This window comes from Strigops habroptila, chromosome 5, assembly GCF_004027225.2.
Source record: "Strigops habroptila isolate Jane chromosome 5, bStrHab1.2.pri, whole genome shotgun sequence".
In the NCBI taxonomy this organism is placed as follows: domain Eukaryota; kingdom Metazoa; phylum Chordata; class Aves; order Psittaciformes; family Psittacidae; genus Strigops; species Strigops habroptila.
The window spans coordinates 12,845,862-12,867,393 of NC_044281.2; the positions used below are offsets into that span (position 1 = coordinate 12,845,862).

Sequence of the window (21,532 nt, forward strand, 5' to 3'; positions counted from 1 at the left end):
ATCAAGGAAAGACAAACCATTTGTTCGAACATCAGGCAGTGGCTTCCTGCCAATACGATTGTTAGATGGCAGAACCATGTCCTAAGAGAGATGGCAATACTCCCATTATTCAAGGCATTCTAAATTAGATTAATTATACCACTAGCATATGTAATAGTAGGGACTTAATGATATAACGGGTCTTTCCCATCTCTTATTTTGGGCTAAATCCGGTTCTTCTTCCTATATAAACAGAGTTCAAGGCTTTGATGAGTATCCTGCTCTGTTTCCACCGAAATGAGTGAAACGTTACCCATCAACTCAATCAGGACAAGTGCAAGCCTTCGGTCTGTGCACTAAAGAGGATTTAAAATACTATCTCAAATAGATGACTCTATAGAAAACCAAAATTAAAACAACGTTGGGCATAAATGACAAAAGACATAGCACAATGCATTTCACCACTGCATCCCTCACAATCACAGGGCATCAACAGGAGGGTGATCAGAGCAACCGGTCACTATGTCCACACCAACACCGGTGCTGGAAACAAAACATAATTCAGCATTCACAAGTATAGTGGCACCATCTGCGATGAGATGGGAAATTAATCCACAAACTTGAGAAACCTGGCTGCTTCTTATTAAATTGTTACATACCTCAGTCAGCCTTATACTGCCAGAGCTGCACACAGAAATGATCCAGAAGAGACTGAAGTCACACCAATGGCAGCTACACAAATGGGACAGCTATATCAAGTTGGCTGGCTGAAGGAAGGAAAACTAATTTCCCCTGGCTTTTCTGCAGACAGCTGGGCTTTGTAATTGTGCAGTTCCTTCAGGAAGGACCTAAAGATCAGGTGTTAGCACTTTGGCCTCAGAAACTCAAGGGAGATTTATAGAAAGGGGAATCAAACAGAAGGAACAAAATCATTGCGATTTGGAGGAAAAGATATGTCTGAGAGTCTAGATGAAGTCAAGGATCCATGGTGCAGAAGAGAGGTCTGGAGGAAAATAGTTCTGAGAAGGTGAGTCTGAACCACGAAAAGACATTAGCCAAATTCCTGAAAAACATTCCACAATGGTGAGAGCAAGCTGAGAAAGGTATATTGATTTCTGTTTGGATCTGTAATACTTTTAGACTTATAAAGCATTATTATTGTTGTTATCTCTGCTAGAGACCTTTGCAGACTTATGAGTCATTTTCACAGGCACTGGGAGAAGCTCAGGATAAGCTGAAGCACCCATGAGGCTGAGACTCCTGCAGCATGTGAGAGAAGGTGGCCAGCCCAGGGAGCCTGGGGCAGCTCCATCCCAAGCAGTTCTTGTGGTGCTGCCCAGACTGATACGTCACATACCCCAGTGTACATGGAATTGGCCAAAATCAGCTACAGCAGTCCTGGAAGAGTCCAAGCACCCAGACAGAATGATGACAGGGCCTGGCTGATAATACTGCTGCCAGCAGAGAATTTGTCTTGTTAAAAAACCCACTTAGCTTAAGGGAGTGAAATAGGGAGGAATTGTCTGCATTTTGTACCAAACTGCCTGTGCAACCCTAAAAATGTGAGAAAGAAGACTAAATTCACTTTAAAGAAACAGGGGAATTCAAAGTGCCATGCAAGGGTTAAAATGTAACTGATGTCCTCACTGAACTGCTGAGTAGGGATGAGCAGATCAACTCCAGGTTTTGTTTTCTTATTCATGGATCTGGGAGACGAAAGCAATCATCAGCCTGATAGCCCATCTTTGTGAATGTTTCCTAATGTTTTCCCCAATTTGACCGTAAATGTAGAAGGCAGTGCTGCTTCCCTGTATCCTTTGGGGTACTACTTCATAAGCTAATAATTATCTTACAAATCCATGATGCAACCAGCTTTTACCTCTTTCACTGTGGGAAACCACATCCCCTCCAGCAGTATCCCCTTCCTTTTGTCACCTGTGCCCTCTCCATATGCTCTTTTCAATCAGTTTCTTATGTCTTCAATCTAATTTCAAATTAAGGCTCCATGGTGGGGGGCAGGGGCTTGCCTTCCCCACTCCCTGCCTGTGAAATAGCAGGCTCCCCCTCCGCATTACAGGAAGATTTCTTTGGTGAGCTCAGACAAGACACAAGTTAATCTATCAGACTGATAGAAATGCAAGCAGATATAATACTGTGAACTTACTTTATTTCTAATTATGCAAATCATTATGTAAAATAGGCAAATGCATCATTTCCCCCCAGGCTCCTGGCACTTCCCCACTAAGCTTTAGGGAGTGCAAATTTTGATGTTCTTAGCTCAACAGCCTGCCTGATCATGTAAGACTGTATGTAAGTATGCTTCAAAAACGATGAGGTTAAAAGTGTCATGGAAGTGATTCACCAAACGTAACTGGGACAAACCTCACGGATGAGGCGGTGGCACTGGGGCGCTGGCAGTGCCGGTTAGCAGGGCAGCTCGTGAGGCCCAGCAAGTTTCTGGTGGAAGGAGAAGGGGGAAGCGATGGTCTTTGTTCTTCTGAGGGCAAGGAGCACTGGAACCCTTGCAACAGGTAATCTGAAAATGTTCACCCTCGGGCACCCAAAATAAGTGGTGGGGTGGGGAGGGGGTGTTTTGTTTTGATTTCCCGCCCCTCATGGGAAGAGTTTTCTATCAGATGGGATGGGAAACAAGGAAAAATATATTGGCATGATTTAAGGAGGCTTTAAAACAGCAGGAAAAGGCATCATGTAGAAAAGCTGCTCCTCATTCTGACTTAGCTTGGAAGTTGAACGGGGTTTATTTTTAAATGTGTATAAAGACAGGCAATTGTTTGTTCCTAACAATTCCTCCCCATGCACGGCAGTCTGGTCAGACAGCTCCAGAGTCGGTACCTACACCAGAGACTGCACATTTATTCTGATACCTTGGACTTGCGAGGACTCTGCTTGTGAAGGTTTCTTGCTGACAGACCATGCAGATACTTAGAACACTAGTGGGTAGGAGACTTTCAGAGAAAACCTTTTGAACTGCTGGGTGGTTGCAATAGGCAATTTCTCGGATGCTGCCAAGTGCTGTGCAGCACATTTGTTCTGGGTGGCTGATAACCTGGCTAACGGTGCCTGATGAGAATCCCTCCTGCTGCATGGAAATTTAAGTAATTTTGCAGGCTAACGCTTGTAAATTTAGATTGAGGTAAAAGCAGGAGACAGCACAAGTTTGCTGCCTTTTGTAGCGTTGGCTGATGGTGCTTATGGAGGTTCTGGATGCTCTGAGGTAGCCTGCATTTTGGGTTTTTTTGTAATTGCCCCCTGAAAGCTGTCAGGATGTCCTAGACTGATTTAGGAGCCTGGGATTGTCTTAGGCGACAATCTGCTGTTTTGAGCCTGCCACTGCCCCCCTTGGTGATTGTATCCCATCTCCCAGTGGGTCTAAACAGAAAAAAAAAAACCCTTGGAATTTGGTAACATGCCCAAGAGACTTTCTTTCTCCATCTTAGTAAATCCTGTTGCACATTCCTGCCATCTGGGATGGCCTAGCAGCACCATCACATGTGATGTTTACTCTCTTCTCATCTCCTTAAGAAATAATCTAGGATACAGCTTTTCTTCCTTCTTCCTTTCTGCCTAATCTTCCACTTCTTTCTATTTTCCTTTTGCTTCACTCCAATTATACATCATGTTCATGATAAGTGTAATGGAGTCACACAGCTTTTATAGCACATACCAGAGCTCCCAGTCATCTCTCTTTGTACCATGGTTCAGATGAATGACTCTAACAAATGGGACCAGTAGGAAACAGGGAGAACCACTGATGCCATCTGCCCTGTCTTCTAAATAAATACTCAGTCGAAGTCTTGCCACTTGATTTGACATTCCTTACTCTGAATAGTTTCTGTCACTGTCTCCCTATTGCTGAAAGGTAGTTTCTTGCAATACGATTTGACTAGCTCTAAACTTGTCTCTTTACATTCAGAAAGCAGAACGAGCGATGCATGGGGCAGAAAGTTTGCACTTTCTCTGCATTGTCATTGCCTGCCAGTGAAACATCTCCTTTCATCCAATGCTTTTCACTGTGAGTATCACAAAATGCTTTGCAGATGAAGTCAGCCATATAAGCCAAAGTGAAAAATAGAGGCTTTAAGGTGATTATTACAGGTAGGTGACTCAACAGCTCACGGAGTGTTACAGAAAGATGGGATGGGAAGGGAAAAAAAAAAGAAAGAAACAACTGGAAAGAATATATTTTTTGAAGGTTACTAACAGCCAAGGAACAAACAACAGAGTAGACAAGTTTGTGTAACTTTTTACCATGGGAGGTTATTTAGGTGAAGAGTATCACAAAAACCTGCTTAGTCACTAGGTGCAGAAAAGTAAGGAATTTGGATAACAAGCCTTAACAGACAAAAAACCTGAAGTTCCTCTAAGGCACACTCAAATAGCTGTAACTGAGAATGAAGGCAAGACTTAGGTTTTTTTCCAGAAGCAACTGTTGCAGCCGTGAGCAGCTAGTCCTGCTCGTACATATTTTGGAGAGCACAGTATTATTTTTAAAAACATGTCCACTTTTAGAGGAGTACATTTATTTTAGTAAGCTCGCTTCTAACTGTCAACTTCTCTTCAACAAATGGAACAAAAGCTGCAGCTCCATGGTCTAACTGGCACGAGGACACATTGTTCATGGGCAGGAGAGGATATGGGAAACATTTGTCCAGCAATTGCTGTTGTGGTTCCCTGAGCCAAACCCTGCTCTCTTGAACTGCCCTGGAGGATGTACAGATTGGTGTATTTGCTTAGCTGCTAATAGGAGCACGGTCCCAAGGAGCAAACTAAGAATTTGAATAGTATGGTTCAGGCGATGCCTATCCTCAAAGGGAGGGATGGGGTATATTGAATACTACTTGGCCCATGCCTGTCTTTGACCACAGGCTCTGGAAGGCCAATAGCGAAGGAAAAGCAGGATTTGTTGCAGGGCTTTTGTTGAATGCACCCTTTCTCTGTGCACGTTCCAGAAGCTGGATGGTTCCAGCAACCCTTACTTCGGTGGTGCACCTCAAAACACAGCTATGCTGCAAAACCCGCACTTCTGTCCTTAGCAAATGTACACTGGCCTAGGTCTGCTCAGCATCACCCAGCAGCCGGTAGCCTCCCAACCCATGCCATTTTCTTTCTTGCAGGCGGGCTGGGCACTTCCACAGAGGAACTGCTGCTTTTTCACAGCCTTTTTCGAGTCTCTTAACGGGTTGCAGCAGTGCCGATGGGGATTTAAAATTTCTCCTCTCTGCTTAGGTAACACTGGACGTTTCAAAAAAAGCTGCCTTCCCCCAGCTAAAGCTTAGATCTGCATGAATAAAGCGTTTATTCTGCCAGCAGAAAGCAACGGTCATGCTGCGATAACAAATCAAACCCCCCACGCTGGGGGAGGCGATGGCGCGCAGACACACAACGCAATCCCGACAGCGCAATCGGCTCCTTCTGCAAACGTACCCGGGCGCTGGGGGGTTTTTTATTTTCCCTTTTATTTTTTTCCCCTTCTTTTTCAATAACCGCGGGCACAGGCAGCTGTTTGCATTTTCAAAGCCCGCTCAGAAAGCAGCCAGTTAATTTTAGTTTGCTCGGGCCACCCTGAGCGAGCTGGCTGGGCACCCCCTCCCTTCCCTTCCCGGCTCTGCCCTGAAGCACGGGGAAGGGGGGTTGGATGGGGGGCCGGGGGGCCCCGGGGCAGCTCCTCCCCCCTCCCCCGCCCCGCCGGGAATGGGAAAAAGTTGGGAACAACTTTTTCCCCCGCTTCCAAGGCTCGGGCTCCTCCTCCCTCCCCTCCCCCGCCCCGCGCTCGCCCCGCCCCCTGCGCTGCGATTGGCTGACGGGCGCCGCGAGGCCCCGCCCCCGACGTGGTTTGTGAATGGGGCAGGGGCGGGGCCCCGCGGCGCGCCCGCGCGTATATGTGTCTTTTTTTGTGTCGGCGCGGCCGCGGGCCGGGAGCCGCGGTGCGGGCGGTGTCGGCGGGGCCGCGGGCGGAGCCGAGCCGAGCCAGGCGGGAGGCAGCACCGGCCGCCCCGGTCGCACAGCCCGCAGCGGCACCCGTCGGGAGCGGAGCCCACCCGAGCCGCGGGGAGGATCGCGCAGTAATTGGATTTTAAAAGTTACTTAAGCCCCGGAGTAAAATACACGGCTCAGCCGGGCGCGGTAATAATCCGTTTAGCCGTAATCTAAATCCCCGGCGCCGGGGCCGTGCAACCGAGCGGCGAGCAGCGCCTCCGCCTCGCCGCCGCTACCGCGGGACCCTGCGTGGAGGTGGCCAGAGCCGTCGCCGGGCTTCGCGCGCGTCTCCCGTCTCGTCCTCGCCGCCGCCTTCTTCAGCGGGAGCAGCTCCGGAAACTTTCGCCGAGGGACGCGCCGCCGCGCTGCGAGAGCCGGAGCCCAGCGAGAAAGTCGCGGAGGTGCAGCGCGGAGCCGCGCTCCTCTCGCCGCTGCGGAGCCGCCGCGCCCCCGCCCCGCGGAAGGGGCTCCGCCGCAGCCCTCAGGGCGCTGATGCCCGTGGGGTGCCGCGTCGCCCGGCTCTGAGAGACTCCCCGCGGTCCCCCGGGCCATCGGCAGCCCCGGCGATGCGGGCTGGAGGAGGCGGCGGAGCGGCGGCTGCCGGCTGCCCTTTGCTGGGGCTGGCCGCGCTGCTGGCCGCCCTGCTGGGGACCCCCGCGAGCGCGGCGGCACAGCAGTACCACGGCGAGAAGGGCATCTCCGTGCCGGACCACGGCTTCTGCCAGCCCATCTCCATCCCGCTCTGCACGGATATCGCCTACAACCAGACCATCCTGCCCAACCTGCTGGGCCACACCAACCAGGAGGACGCGGGGCTGGAGGTGCACCAGTTCTACCCGCTGGTCAAGGTGCAGTGCTCGGCCGAGCTCAAGTTCTTCCTCTGCTCCATGTACGCGCCGGTGTGCACCGTGCTGGAGCAGGCCATCCCACCCTGCCGCTCCCTCTGCGAGCGGGCCCGCCAGGGCTGCGAGGCCCTCATGAACAAGTTCGGCTTCCAGTGGCCAGAGCGGCTCCGCTGCGAGAACTTCCCCGTCCACGGCGCGGGTGAGATCTGCGTGGGGCAGAACACGTCGGACGCGCCGCAGGGGTCTGGCGGGGCGGCGGGCCGGGGGGCCACTGCCCACCCCACAGCTGGCTACCTTCCTGACTTCCTCACCCCGCCACTGCCCCCCTCCGGCTTCTCCTTCTCCTGCCCCCGGCAGCTCAAAGTGCCCTCTTACTTGGGCTACCGGTTCCTGGGGGAGCGGGACTGCGGGGCCCCCTGTGAGCCGGCCCGGCCCAACGGGCTCATGTACTTCAAGGAGGCGGAGGTGCGATTTGCCCGGCTGTGGGTGGGTGTGTGGTCTGTGCTCTGCTGTGCCTCCACCCTTTTCACCGTGCTCACCTACCTGGTGGACATGCGCCGTTTCAGCTACCCGGAGCGGCCCATCATCTTCCTCTCGGGCTGCTATTTCATGGTAGCAGTGGCCTATGCGGCAGGCTTCTTGCTGGAGGAGCGGGTGGTGTGTCTGGAGCGCTTCTCTGAGGATGGCTACCGCACTGTGGCCCAAGGCACCAAGAAAGAAGGCTGCACCATCCTCTTCATGATCCTCTACTTCTTTGGCATGGCCAGCTCCATCTGGTGGGTCATCCTGTCTCTCACCTGGTTCCTGGCAGCTGGCATGAAATGGGGCCACGAGGCCATTGAGGCCAACTCCCAGTATTTCCATCTGGCTGCCTGGGCTGTGCCTGCTGTCAAAACCATCACCATCTTGGCCATGGGGCAGGTGGATGGGGATGTACTCAGTGGGGTGTGTTATGTAGGTATCTACAGCGTGGACTCGCTGCGGGGCTTTGTGCTGGCGCCCTTGTTTGTGTACCTCTTCATTGGCACTTCCTTCTTGCTTGCTGGCTTTGTGTCCTTGTTTCGCATCCGCACCATCATGAAGCATGATGGCACCAAGACAGAGAAACTGGAGAAGCTGATGGTGCGCATTGGTGTCTTCAGTGTCCTGTACACTGTGCCTGCCACAATTGTCCTGGCGTGTTACTTCTATGAGCAGGCTTTCCGTGGCACCTGGGAGAAGACATGGCTCCTCCAGACCTGCAAAAGCTATGCTGTGCCCTGTCCCAGCCATTTTGCCCCTATGAGCCCAGACTTCACTGTCTTCATGATCAAGTACCTCATGACCATGATTGTTGGGATCACGACTGGCTTCTGGATCTGGTCTGGCAAAACCCTTCAGTCCTGGCGGCGCTTCTACCACAGACTCAGCACTGGCAGCAAAGGCGAGACAGCAGTATGAGACCCCCCCAGTCCCCTCACACGCACGCATGCACACACGCAGAGGAGGCGGCAATGGCTCCCTGAAGAGGGAGGAAGGGAGGCTTGTCCAAACTTTTTCTTCCTCCCAGAGGGTTTGAAAAAAACAAAAATCTTTGCAGAAAGGCTCAGAAGGACTGTGTCCAGTGGCGCTTATGCCCAACTAAGTGGAAGAGCACAGAAAAAGAGGCCACTGGTAGGATGGGAGAGTCCTTCGCGTGCAAGAAGTCCCCTTATGTCGCTCTTGTACTACCCCTGTGCAGGGGAAAAAACCAACCTTACTTAAACCATCCTTGGACGAGCGGGAGGGGAAGCCAGATCTGTTGAGCTGCCCCTGCCAAGAAGTAGCCAAACCCTCCCTGAATTGCTGGGGTCAAACTGCGGCGTGGGCCGGGTAACCCTGGCCCGAGCCTGAGCTTGCTGCCTGCTTGGCTCCTTCCAGCTCAGCGGAGCCACCACGTGAGTACCGCACAGCCAGCTACGGCCCGGTGAGGTGCCTCTGCTCTGTCAGTTCCTTTTTACCTCAGTCATACCTCTTGTAATTGTTTTAAAGTGAAAATTTGGCCCTCGGTCCGTTGTTCTTGCTGCTGTGGGGAAGGAGGGGGTTGCTATTCCACACCCTGAAAAGAAATGACTTGTTGCTTTTCAGCAGAAGGCTTTTCCCCCTTGCCTTTGTTCTAGGAGACAAAGGGGGAAACAAAAGTGTTTTCTATGTAGAAAGGCATAAGCATGGGATCAGTTTTTATGGGCAAACTAACAAAAAGAAGTCGTTGAGGTTCACCCTTGGATGTGAGGAGCTCGCAGAAATAAACATTCCTTTTATGAAAAAAGGAGACGGCAGGATGTTTTCCTGCCGTTCAATGTGGGTCGCTTTTCTAAGCTGAAGGAAACACAAGACTTAGAGGGCAAGAAGAGTGTAACCAAGAGCACCTGCCAAAACAAGAGCCATTAAAATATGTAACATAAAGGTACCAGTTTGCTCTTTCCTTCCCCTAAACCTGCTTTCTCTCCTGCTTTGCAGCGGGCTCGCTGCAGGTAAAGTCAATACACAGCTGGCTTCTGGGGACGGGAGGAACAGTTTTGGCTCACGATGGACCCTGTGCCTGCTCCTCAGGTTCCCTGAGCTGCATGGCTGTGACTCCTGGCACAGGAGGGGGCTGGGGTTTAGAAGCAAGCAGTTGTGAGTGAGGAGCCTTCTAATTTCAGCTAAAATACAGCTGGTTCAGTTTCCAGTGATCACCTCTCGGAAGGAAAGACATTCAAAAACCAACCATCAGATGCATCGTTTTCTTTTTGAAATGTGACAGATTTTTCTATGCTGAAATTTTTACGTTGCCTTGTTCCTATTTTATTTTTTGCATACTCCTTTACCTTTATATTCACTGAAGGGTTGTTTTTATAAGTATATGTTTGTGTGTGTATATTCTTGCCTAAGGACAAAATAGGACATTCTGGATTTTTAGCAAGTCTCTGCCCTATAGCTGCTCTTCACTTTTTTTTTTTGGGGGGGGGAAAAGTGTCTGGAATGAAATCTAAAAGAGAAAAACCTGTTCAGGGTGAGGGGCAGACTGCTGCTGTCTGAGGGCATACCAGTAGTCTGGGCATGAGGAATGGGCCCATCAGCCAAATCCTTCAGTAGATCTGATTTCAGACTTGCAGAGCTCGGGTTTTTGTCTTTTATCATGTGCACGTGGAAGAAAAACAAATGTGTAAGACAAGTGCAGTATGTATATTTTGTAAATCTCATTTTTGTAAGAAAATATGTATTTATGTTTTTACTTGATTTTTTTTTTTTGAAGGTCTGTATGAGGCCCTGCTTCATCCCGTGTACAGATCACTAAATAAATAATTTTTAATACAAGGGCTCCGATGAAGTTCTTTCAGTCTTTGACCACTCCACAGGTTATAGAAGGTGGGGGGGTGGTGGGGGTGGCAGCTCTGTGAGTGGTGCCTCTCCTCCTGCTTTGTTGTGGGAGATGTGAGAGACTTTTGGGTGAATACACTGAGCAGAAACTCAGCTGTGATTTGAAACTGGCCCCTCACAATAGAACATCACATTTTGAGACCGTTTCAAATGTTTGCCCTCGCTCGAGATACTTGCATCCTCGCCAAGTTTTCCTTCCAGGCTTTACCTCTTGCTGAGAGTGAGCTGATAAACCAGTTTCCTTATCTAGAAAATAAGGATAATGCTCTCTTCCCATTCCAAAGGGACTTTGAGATTGAGAACCAGAGGGTACTATAAGTGCTGTAAATTAAATCCTCACTTTGACGGGTGAGGTGTTTTAAGGAAACATTAAGGACTAGGTCCTTTTCAATAGCTTTCAAATGGCAATGTTCTGAACTGGCTGTTTTCTCTCCCAGCACCTTAGCTATCTCAAATTTTGTTCAGGTGAATTTTACTTTAATCTTAATAGCTAGCCCGAAGCCTACATTCTTTCTTATCACAGTCATCTGAAAGCTGATAGCTTCAATGGAATGGTCTATTTTACTTCATTTTTTTTAAACTGAAATGAATGTTTAGATCTCAAGCTGTGTTGCTACAATCATGGAAAATGCCCCAGCAAACAGAATTTTACACCTATTAAATGATGGTAGTTTCCAGCTTTTCTCTCACAATAATTTCAGCCTAGTTATTGGGTTCATCACCCTTCCTTTGCCTTAAACTGTGCCTATACTAAAATTTAAGTTACAGGACAGAGGTGTAAGATGCCTTAGCTAAATGCCATCATGGTAGCTGTGGTTGCACTGCAATATTGTCTCATTTACTGAACACAGTGTGCAATAGTTGCACTTTCAGGGCACTGTTTTATTTGGACACTGCTGTCAAACACAACCTTTCACATTTACAGCACATGAACTACTGATTTCAAGTTCTTTTCAGAGCTAGCCCCATTCATGCTGCCTCTAAAAATGCCACATCTTTTATTTGAAAACACCTCTAGCAGCTCCCCAGAATTGCTCACTTGTCAAGTTTCTTTTCTGAAAAGGCCTTTGCTTCCCTGCAAGTCAGGCTGCTTCAAACTGCTCCATGACATGCGCTCGCTGATCATTGCTGAGGGGGGTTTCATTCCACTCACTTAGGAAACCTGAACCTTTCTATAAACATTTCCTCCCATTAATTCATCAGTGCCGGCCGGAGCGATGGAACGGCTGGAACAGCTCGTGCTCTGAAGGACCGGGAACCGACAGGAGCAGTGGTGTGACTGATGCCCCTGTACTGGGCAGCCACAGCTGCATCGCTAAACATGCAATTAATCCTTAATACGTCATGGACAGCTAAGCCCACAGTTCATGCAAGCAGCCTGTCCCCCTGCTCTTCTCTCCGCTCACCACCCATCCTTGCTAGCTGGATGAGAAGCTGCATTTAGGTGTGATCACTACTCTTTTGTCCATATGTGGAAAAAAATAAATAGACTTTTTTTTAGTTCATGAGACATTCATATCTGAAAGGAAATGTTTCTGTTTCCACCAGAAACAACTAAAGCTGAATGCTTTTATTTCAGTATTTCCTATTAGGAACTTCTGGATTTAAAGTCACTTATGCAAAACTATCAAAACCCTGGGATTTGAGTGGGGTTTTAAAATTTGAGATTGTAGGTGAAATTTGATGCTGCTGCTGCTGTAAAGTAGAAGCAACTGCTACTCACTTTTAAGCAGATGTGACTTGCATCGAGACTGAATTTGCTCACAGTGGAAACAATTTGGAGAATTTCAAGTAGTGATAGCGTCTGGCCTTCTGGAATAAAAATCTCTACCACCATTACGATAACAAAGTAGCAGTTAACTTTCAGAATGGAGCACAATTGAAAAAATCTCTTTGTGAAGCTGGTTGGAAAAAAGGAGGGAAAATAAGCCAGTACTAACCTTTGCTGATCACTGCAAAACAATTTTGCTCTCACTAATGTTTAAGTCCACTTTCAGTTAACGATGTTTTAAGTTTAAGAAAAGTTTCTTATCCTTCACCTTTGGCTCTTGTCTATGCAGCATTTTTAGTTCACAAGATACTGGCAAGTAATAGTTATCATTCATCAAGATCCTTCTATGTTTACACCATATACTACATTTTCAGGAGAAATACATAAACACTGGTTCTTCAGTTTCAGACACAGTTGTGTTACTTTCTAGAAGAAAGTAGTATTATTTCAGGCAAGCTAAACGGGAGGCTTTAACAGTTCCAGAGTTCACCAACAGCAGCAACTGAAGGTTTGTCTCCGCAGAAAAAAGTGCTTTTATAATGCATCAGTGTTTGTTTGGGTTTATTTTTGGTGGAATACCCACACCAGTGATTGAATGTTTTTGTCTACGTACTTCGCCCACAACCAATAGCTTTGCATGCAAGTAAAAACCACACATCTCTGTGTTCACCAGCTGGCAACAGTAAACATTACTTATAATTTCACATGGGTTTAGAAACCAAATTACTAGCTTGGATCTTAAATAGTCTTCTTTTTTTCTGCATCTCATTCTCACTTCCTTCCAGGTAGGTATACTGTGCATACCCTCTGCTCTCCATACATGCTTTCTACTCCTGTTGGTTTTTAAAACCATGAATCCAGCTGAAAGAAATTTAGTCTATTGCTTGGAGAGGAAAAGACAGCTCTGAATCTTCAGCACTGTTCATGACTGTTCACTGACATAGACTATTGCCAAGTCTGTTCTGTGTAAACTGGGGTAATTGTTTCATGCCAACATGAGCGTGCGGTTTTGGCAGCTACAACACTGCACAGGAAAATATAGGATTGGGAGAATAAATATAGCGCATGGCAAGTTCCCAAATGCCCCACTTAGAACCAACACATTTTGACTAAAATGATGCCCAAACCATAAAACTAAAATATGTCCATCAGAGTTTAATGCTTCTCAGACAATCAGTTTGCACCACAGTCAGACGAGGATGTGGGGAGGGTTTTGATGCCGTTTAAACCCGAGGTCCAAGGTTGCCTGGTTGAGGTGGCTGGGCACCTCCTGTCTCAAAACCAGATCAGTGGAAGTAAAGCACAGCACTTTCTCCTAATCCAGGTAAAGACTGGGTTCAAGCACAGCATTACCACAGCAGCAGCCAGATGGGATTTGACTGAATGATGCACAATGAGGACAGGCCCAAACAGGGTCATGAGTGCGTACTCCTCTACTTCGCTTGCTTCTCCCTGTATAGCCAGCCTAAACCATGCCAGGAAACTATGGGACTGGGATAAATGAGAATATGGATAAAAAGCAGAAGTAAGCAGGGCCTAGAGCACATTTTTAAATAACAATTGTAAATTGGGGGATCACTTAACCATATTAGTCAGGAAATCCTGCTAGCAACAACTTGTCCATTTTGGCTTCCCCAGCTGTGCCACAACCTGGGTTGGTTATATGCAACCCTTTGCTAAAGCATGTTACTCTTACAAATACAGGGCGGGAAATCAGTGTGTGCCACGCAGAGGGGTAGTCTATATGAGCAGGCTTTGGCTGCACAGGTCTTGGAAATTAACCCCATCATGTGGCCCCCTGGGTAGCCATAACCTTTCTAGTAAGAGTAGGATCCCAAAGGCAAGGACGACAACTAGAAAGACAAAAACAAAGAGGCCCAGTTCTCCCCCACCTCCAGCTTTACTGGAAGCACTGGCAATTCTAGCACTCTTCTCAAACCAATCTGCAGGAAGGCAATGCCATTCTCAGGGCAGGCAGGGAGTAAGATTATTCCCACCGTGTTGTCCTTTTCCTCAGGCTAACAGGCAGAGGGGCTTCAGAAAAAGCTTGTGGTGGATGGGGAATTCTGACAGGAGTTGTAGCAGAAGAAAAGTATGTTATCTGGCTCAGATGGACAGAAAAGGGTGTTCTAGAAAGTAGGCACTAATCTAGGATTTGGAAGACAAGTGCTTGATTACCTGCACTGTCACAGATGGTGGACAGATCACTTACAGCCAGACTTTAAGCAGTATTCAGATGCAGGCAGGTACATGGAAAGCACTTTTCCTTAAGTGCTTAAATTCCCAGGCACGTGTCTTGGTAATTGACTAGAAAATCCCTTCTCTGTCTCTAATTCTTTGCCAGTAAAATTGGAACAGTGGCACTTCCCTATATGACAGGAATGTTGTGAGAATAAATACTCTCAAAATCAGAAGAAAGTAAAAACAATGATAATAGGGTTTGTATCAATGTCTCTGCCAGATCTTTGTCCCATAGTATGATGGGGGTTTCCTGCCCATGTCAGGGGGTGGGAACTAGATGATTTTAAGGTCCCTTCCAACCCAAACCATTCTATGATTCTATGACGCCATATTTTGCAAGTAGGATTGCAAAATGATGCTATGATGCAAAAAGATGCAATTCTAGAGACAACCACATTAAGAACACCAGCTAGAATAAATTATTTGTATGTTTTCCAATAGCTTATCTAAAACTAGTCAGGCTGAGCATGTGATTTCACATGAGTATCTCTCTAGACAGGGCTCAAATCTAAGGTGTGAGAGGGTATAAAGACAGAAGCTAGGTAATTAGAAAATGACACTGAACTGGGCATGCATGAAAATCAACAGCTGTTGACTGCAGTCAAACAGAATGGATTTGTGTTATACTGGTGCTTAGGTACAGCAGAGATAAGGAGTTGGACCCTTTTGTGCTGGTGCTATAGTGTGCTTAGCTCTTTCAGTACTCCTCATCTCTCATTTTCTATATGTTATAAACATGGTTATTATCAACAGGCTCCATGACACCTCTGCTGACCCTCTTTAAATCATTTGAGCTTGTTTGAGCTTGCTGCAAGCAGCATCAAAATGACAGTAGTAGGCCTAAGGCAGAGTTATCCAAGGTTTCAGCCAAGCCCTTAGCGGTGAAAAGCCACCTTCCCTGCTCTGTTTTCACTTCATCTCTTAGTTCCTCAACAGTTTTTTTCTGTTACCATGACCTCCAACAACATTTTCCTCTTTACTAAAGATGGCCAAGTAGAAGGATTATTTGGCTGTTTGGACATTTTCCTGCCTCAACAACAGGGAACAGAACCAGTGAAATATGGAGGCATCTAAGCTGACTGGGGCAATCGTTTGTATGTTGCCCCAGTGCCAGCCTTTCCTGTGGGAGACTTCTGCACCTGTTTGGCTTCACCACACATCAGGTTTTTGTTGCTAAATAAAGTAAACCAACAAACCAAAAAGAATTCCTAAATGCATCAAAGCATGCTCTAAGTTATAGCAGGCCCCACCAAACAAACAAACGAAAACGTAACTTAGGAGTTCTTATGGAAGACAGTCCAAAGGAGCTACTTCCAAAAATATTTACCTAAAGCACAATTCAGATCAGTTGCCTGACACGGCTTCCTTCCACAAATTTTCCATATGTGTCTATGTGTGTGTGCATGTAGCGCGGGTGCATGCTGGTGTAACAGCTACAAGTTACAACTACAGGTAAATCTCTCATCAAAAACCCAGTGAAGAGAGAAAATCAAAAGGCCCTTGCCCAGTGCAACTCTCTGCTAATTAAGCACTGGTGTTAATTGCAGCAATGTGCCTGGACCCTGTTCCATGCGTTTGTTGCGGTGCCTGCACGAGCTCTGGATCGCTCAGAACTTTCACATTCCCACAGAAAATGAAACCGTCTATAAAAGGAACGAAAGGCTGTGATATGTGTATATATATCTCTATAGGGCTATTTTTAAAGAAAAGATTTTTTGTGTGTGCTAGTTCAAAGCCAGCTTTGATTATCTAAAGCAAAAGTCAGTCTTTAGAAAGGGTCAAAAAATAAATGTAAAGATGGAATCCTTTGTTATTTAATCCATGACGAAAAGAGCATTTCTTATTTGTAATGCTCCTGCCTCTCAATTTTTATGTTATTTTGTTTTATCCTTAATTGAGGTCGAAATGTAAAAGTTCTAGCCAGCATTTCCCGTCCTTCCTTTACGAGATGTGCAAAGCAGCATTCCATTAGGGCCAACAGCCAGTAAAAGGGATGTCATTCGACACCCTTACACAACTACGCATACCAGGCTGGAACGGAGCGAGCGGGATTATGTGAGTGCATAGAAAGCCCTTCTGGAAAGGGGATTTATTCACACTGTTTTTCTTTACACATTCTGCTCGCTGAAGATAGTAAATCAGCTATTGGATTTGCAGAAACAACTCTCATGACGCCTAAAGAATTTAGGCACAAAGTAGATGAAGGCAAAGATCTGGCCTCTCTACAGCAGCTCATAGTGACCATGGGAAGAGACCGAACTGCATCCATGTCCCCAGGGGCTAAACAGTGCCTATGCCTGAACGGTGTTCCTCTTCTAAGGCAGGGATAAGAGGTGGGCTGGGTTTCCAGGGCCCAGGCCAAATCCCACAGTAACCTTCTGCTTTTATGGTGGGCTAAACCAAAGTCCTGGATCTGCGTGTTATAAGATGCCAAAGATTGTACTTTACAGTTGCTGTGAGACAGAAAATGTCTTTTCTGGTAAGAAATCCCTTATCTGCAAAGATTAATTAATTGGTGGATAGGTTTGCCTTGTTGTGAAGGCACAGAGCTTTGTATCACTGCCCACAGACAGGCATCTTGCTTTCTGCCTTTGAGATTCCTTATGGCTTTTGCCATTTGACTAACACAGTCAACAACTAACAGCGCTAACACTTTAACTCCATGTCTCACATTTTCCTCAAGTAAAGATCTTACAGCACAGAATTCTGAATCAAATCTTAATCAAAGCCTCTAAGCACGAGAATTGAAAGTAAATGTTTCTCAGAAAACCATCCCAAAAGACACAGCAATTTCACTTAAATGACTCCTCCATTTTGCTATCGATTTTCATTAAAACTAACTCTATTAACAAAGTGTCCTTTGGTCAGCACGCCACCACTGCCCTCAGACTTAATACATTACTTGAACACAGACATTAAAGGTGTAGTAATGAGTTTTATACATAGAAACAAGCCTGCGAAGGACTGTATCATGATAACAGTTATTTTCACAAGCTCCACCCCTCAGCATCACCCCTGGCTGCATCTTATTTAGCCAGTGAAGTCCTTTGTATCAATACCAGCCTATTTTATTTGTCCTTAAATGTAATTCTTCACAGACAAGGACATTTTTATTAGTAAATGAGAAGCAGTGTGTGCCAGCAGACAGGGGACGAGACTAGGAGTCAGGAGACCGTCATACTGTTCCCAAACTTGCCCATGGTCTGCAAATCCTTCCAATCATCCCTACCTCCATTTCTTTTTCAGCCCTTCTCTAAATAGGATCTTGCTCTTTGCGACAAAAAATGTCTCTATTATCCCCACGTACATGTTGGTACTGTTCCCATTTTGCCCTGATCTTGACGGGGGCCTCTCAAGATTTGGCACAATGCAAGAGGTTCCAATTAAAAATAATTGATCATTAAGAGGCAGAGAATGGTAAAGAGTGAGCTTTTACTTTCTGTGGGGAAATAGTCAAACACTCATGGCCAAGTAGAGACATGTGTGATGACACCGAATCTTCCCAAAGAAATGAAAGTGGGAAGTGTCACTCATCACCTTTTGGGCTTTTGTGTAACATGCGTAAGGAATGTTCCCGTCTCTGAAGAGTCTCTGTGGACTCTTCAGATGATGGGATTTAGTGTCACATGCCCTCTTCTGCCTGTCTTTTTTCAGTTGTTGTACAAAGTGTTGCCATGTGGGGTCTGTGTGATAGCACATACTGCAAAGTATCTCCAGCTGAGTGGGATCAGTGCTGGCCAGTCGGATTGTTAGGTGGCTGACTATTCCCTAAAAATGAAAACCAGACACTGAGGAAACTATCTTGTTCATAAAAGGAAAATATTTATCTGCAATGAAAGAAACAACCCCCCTCTATCCCTCCCAAAAAAACCCCCGACCTGGTGGATATTTCATTAAATGATCACTATGAAAGTGATTAAATAATTAGGCAGCAGAGCAAGGAGGAAGCCCACTACTTCCCCCACACCTCCAAAATCTGGATTTGAATTAAGCAAAATAATTTTCCAGTTTACTCTGAACTGCTTGAAATAAAAAACAAAAGGGAAAACGTCTGAAGGTTTTGTTTAAATGCTTCTTAAATGAAGCAACTCTAAGTTTGAATTCGAAATGCACCCAAAAAGAGTGAAAAACATTAAGCAACCTTATAAGGTTCAGCTGGAATTAAGGGGCAGACTAAGGGACGGACCAAGGCTAAGACTGACAGGTGAAGGCAGGAAGCTGAGCTTTGGAACCACGGGCAGTTTAAGAGAGATGCAGAAGTCAGTTTTGCCTACGGCTTACCTCATATCACTGAGAAAGTCTAACCCACTTCACCTGCACCTGCACCAGACCTGGTAATAAAAGAAATAAGGCAGCAGACAGAACGTTTTGCTTAATGAGATTAGAAATGGCATATAGGGAAAAGTCTCTGTGGAGAGGAGAGAAAGAAGAGAGTAATAAAAATAATTGAGACAAAGACCAAAGAGGCATATGGGCACAGCCACAGCTACACATACATTTGCTTTTCTTGGGTTTCAGGCTGGCCAGAAGGAAAATAACTCCAGCGCGAAGGCATGCTTCAGTGCCTGCTCAGCCCAGCGCTCACGCTAACTGTGCCTGCCTGCTGGCTAATGCCATGGGCTGGCTTGCAGACAGGGCTGGCTACAAGCCAGCCATCCTAGGGCCCATGCAAGGTGAATGCATGACTGCTTACCCCAGTCCAGGCAGGTGTTACTCTGGGATCCCTCACACTGCCTTTTTAACAGGATATATGTAGCAAAGTACTGCCTCTGTCACCCATTAAGTGTAGTGAAGTGCTCAGGCTGCAAAGTAGCACTTAGTCATACATAGCTGCAGTAGCATCTCCAGCCTATGCTGACTGTAAACTGCTGTGATCAATGTGATCACATATTATATTCCTCCCGTAAACTTTCAAAAGTAAGAAGTTTGCTGACAAAGAAATTCATGAAGGTTGCCAGGAGCATGGAGTGCCTTTCTAGAATGTCAGTCCTAGCTATTCCCTTGGAAACCAGTAAACAAAGAGTTAAGGTATGAGCAAACACAACCTTAACTGTGCTGTTTGAACGATGCCCCAATATGGCCATAGCACACTGAGCCTGTGCTATCTCAAAGGCAGAGTGCAAACATTTGGGGAATAGGGCACATGACCACAGGACAGAGTCTGAAGCCGCCTTTTTGCATGGGAAAACTGGTCTGTGGGGAGGCTGCGGGGACTGGGAGCAGGGGGAGGGCTCACACCCACCTTGTCCAAGAGACAGTTGGTCTCCTCCTCAGGACTAACACACACTCGCTTTACTACCCTTGTCCTCCCAGACCACTGCAGGACACCACTCCAGTCTCCAGCACTGAGCCCACTAACCACCCTGCCAGCACTCTGTGCATTTCTGGTAATGCCCCTGCGGAGGAAGAGCTCTAGGTGCTATTATTACCACAATTCACAACGTCAACACCGAAAGGAGCCGCACTGCTGATACTGAAGCACCCACATGAACAGAGGAGGCAGGGAAAGAGGCAAGCCACCTTCCAGACGGACAAAGCCTTTCTCATGCCCAGCAGTTTTCTTGTGGCACAAGCCACAAAGCAGCCAAGTGCTCCAGCTTCTCTAGCTGGAGCAGAACAGCTCCCACAGCTGACCTGCACGATCCACCCCGGTGAGGGCATGGGGAGGGTTATTCAGGCCTTGCTTTTGAAAAGGTTTGCGGCTTACCACATTTGCCAAGATGGAAGGGTGTAAGATGCTAACAGACAACTTTGCTGCTGCGTCAGTTAAGGCTTTTTTTTGGCAAGGGTAGAAGACGAGAGAGTGTGCCATCTCTGCTGTACCACAAACACTGCCCTGAAATGTGTGGCCATAGAGAACCCTGCTCAAACACTCTTTACCATGGCAGGGGTATACTCAGAAGTGTTGTGCTGTCCCTCTTCTCCATTTATTTCTCATTCCCTGCTCCCTAGGAAACTGAGAATCACATTAGCATCTCTCTGTTTTTTGTCCTACTTTGAATGCCGAGTAGGTAGCACCCATTATTCTGTGACAATGTCCCATCTTACTGACATGTCTTGAATATGTACATTTTTATACTGCTTTAATAGTGCTATTTTAAACTTTAAAGCCTGTCACTTGTCCCCAGGAAAGTCAGACGGAAAATAATGCTATTCTCATATTTTTCTGGTCTTCGCATCCAAAGCAGCAGTCCCTAGAGCAAGCCTCTGTCCTCCTGTTGGTAAGAATTTCTGTAGCCAGTCTGCACAGCACTGTCCTGTGCTATAGAAGTCGACTACAACTGAAAGGCAAATCCTAGTATTGTAATTACAACACATCTGTAGCATGTGAGGGCTTGTTCTGTGATCACTTACAACCCCTTGATTTGGAGTTTCGGCTGAGCAATGAATGCAGTATCAAGCGAGAGAGAAACACAGAAATTGAAGACTACAAAGCTAAATGCTGTTTTTATGGCTATTCCTACCTTCGTATGGACACAGGTTATGTACTACTAGTGGTACGCTAGTATGAGATCAAGAGGTGGACCACAACACTGCGTCTTGAATCCAAACCTCCTCCAGTCCCTGAGGCCCAGACTCCAGTCTCTGAAAACAGGCACATGCCTACAGTTTGGGTTTTCCCAAACTAGCTCATAAGGGGGAGAAACTTTCCATTACCATATACAAAGAGCCAAAACGTAGAAGATGTCCTACGGCAAGCTGACAACAGCATCCTCATGCCCCTTAGAAATAATTTCCTGACTCAGGGGTGAGCTGCAAACCCTGCACTCAATCCCAGATTCTGGGTGCAAAACTCAGTCGATCGACTGGCTCGGGAAATCAGGCTAAGGCCTGTTTGGCTTGACAAAGAAATGCCCTATGGTAAAGCTGGCTAGCGATAACCAGCATAACCTGTCTGCATTTCATGTATGAGAGAAAAAGGCTAGTGAAGACTGCACAGCATTGAGTTCTAGAGCTGTCCTTCCTAGTGATAACCACTGCATTTTCACCAGAGCATTTGTCACTAGCAAATTAAGAGTTAACCAGGATGGACTGAAGAGCATATTTCTTACTTGTCTCCTCCTGTAGTTACAAAAAACCCTCATAGATTCAGGTGTAAATGTCTCTTTTCTCGACCTACAAGGTATTTGCCATACTGTCTGTCTCCAGGGTTAAAAATCTCCCTGGCAATAAGAGCTTCTGTAAACACTCCCACTTTATCTGCAGAGGGTGAGAATCCCAGCAGTACTAGAAACAGATATAAATGGAAACTTAAAAAAATTCATTTCAAATATCATTCGGCATATGCTAAGAGTAACAGTGATTTCTGGCAAGAATT

General features: G+C 46.7%; 2 protein-coding genes across 3 annotated transcripts in view; one reads left to right on the forward strand and one right to left on the reverse strand.

The window, feature by feature from the left end:
• ALS2 (alsin Rho guanine nucleotide exchange factor ALS2) overlaps positions 1-21,532 on the reverse strand; it is a 199,469-nt gene that overhangs the window by 141,503 nt on the left and 36,434 nt on the right. The gene's annotated exons all lie outside the window — the stretch shown is intronic.
• FZD7 (frizzled class receptor 7) lies at positions 5,894-10,141 on the forward strand. Its single transcript, XM_030486704.1, has one exon. It carries the CDS (start codon positions 6,543-6,545, stop codon positions 8,259-8,261), a length of 1,719 nt encoding a protein of 572 aa, XP_030342564.1. The 5' UTR covers positions 5,894-6,542; the 3' UTR covers positions 8,262-10,141.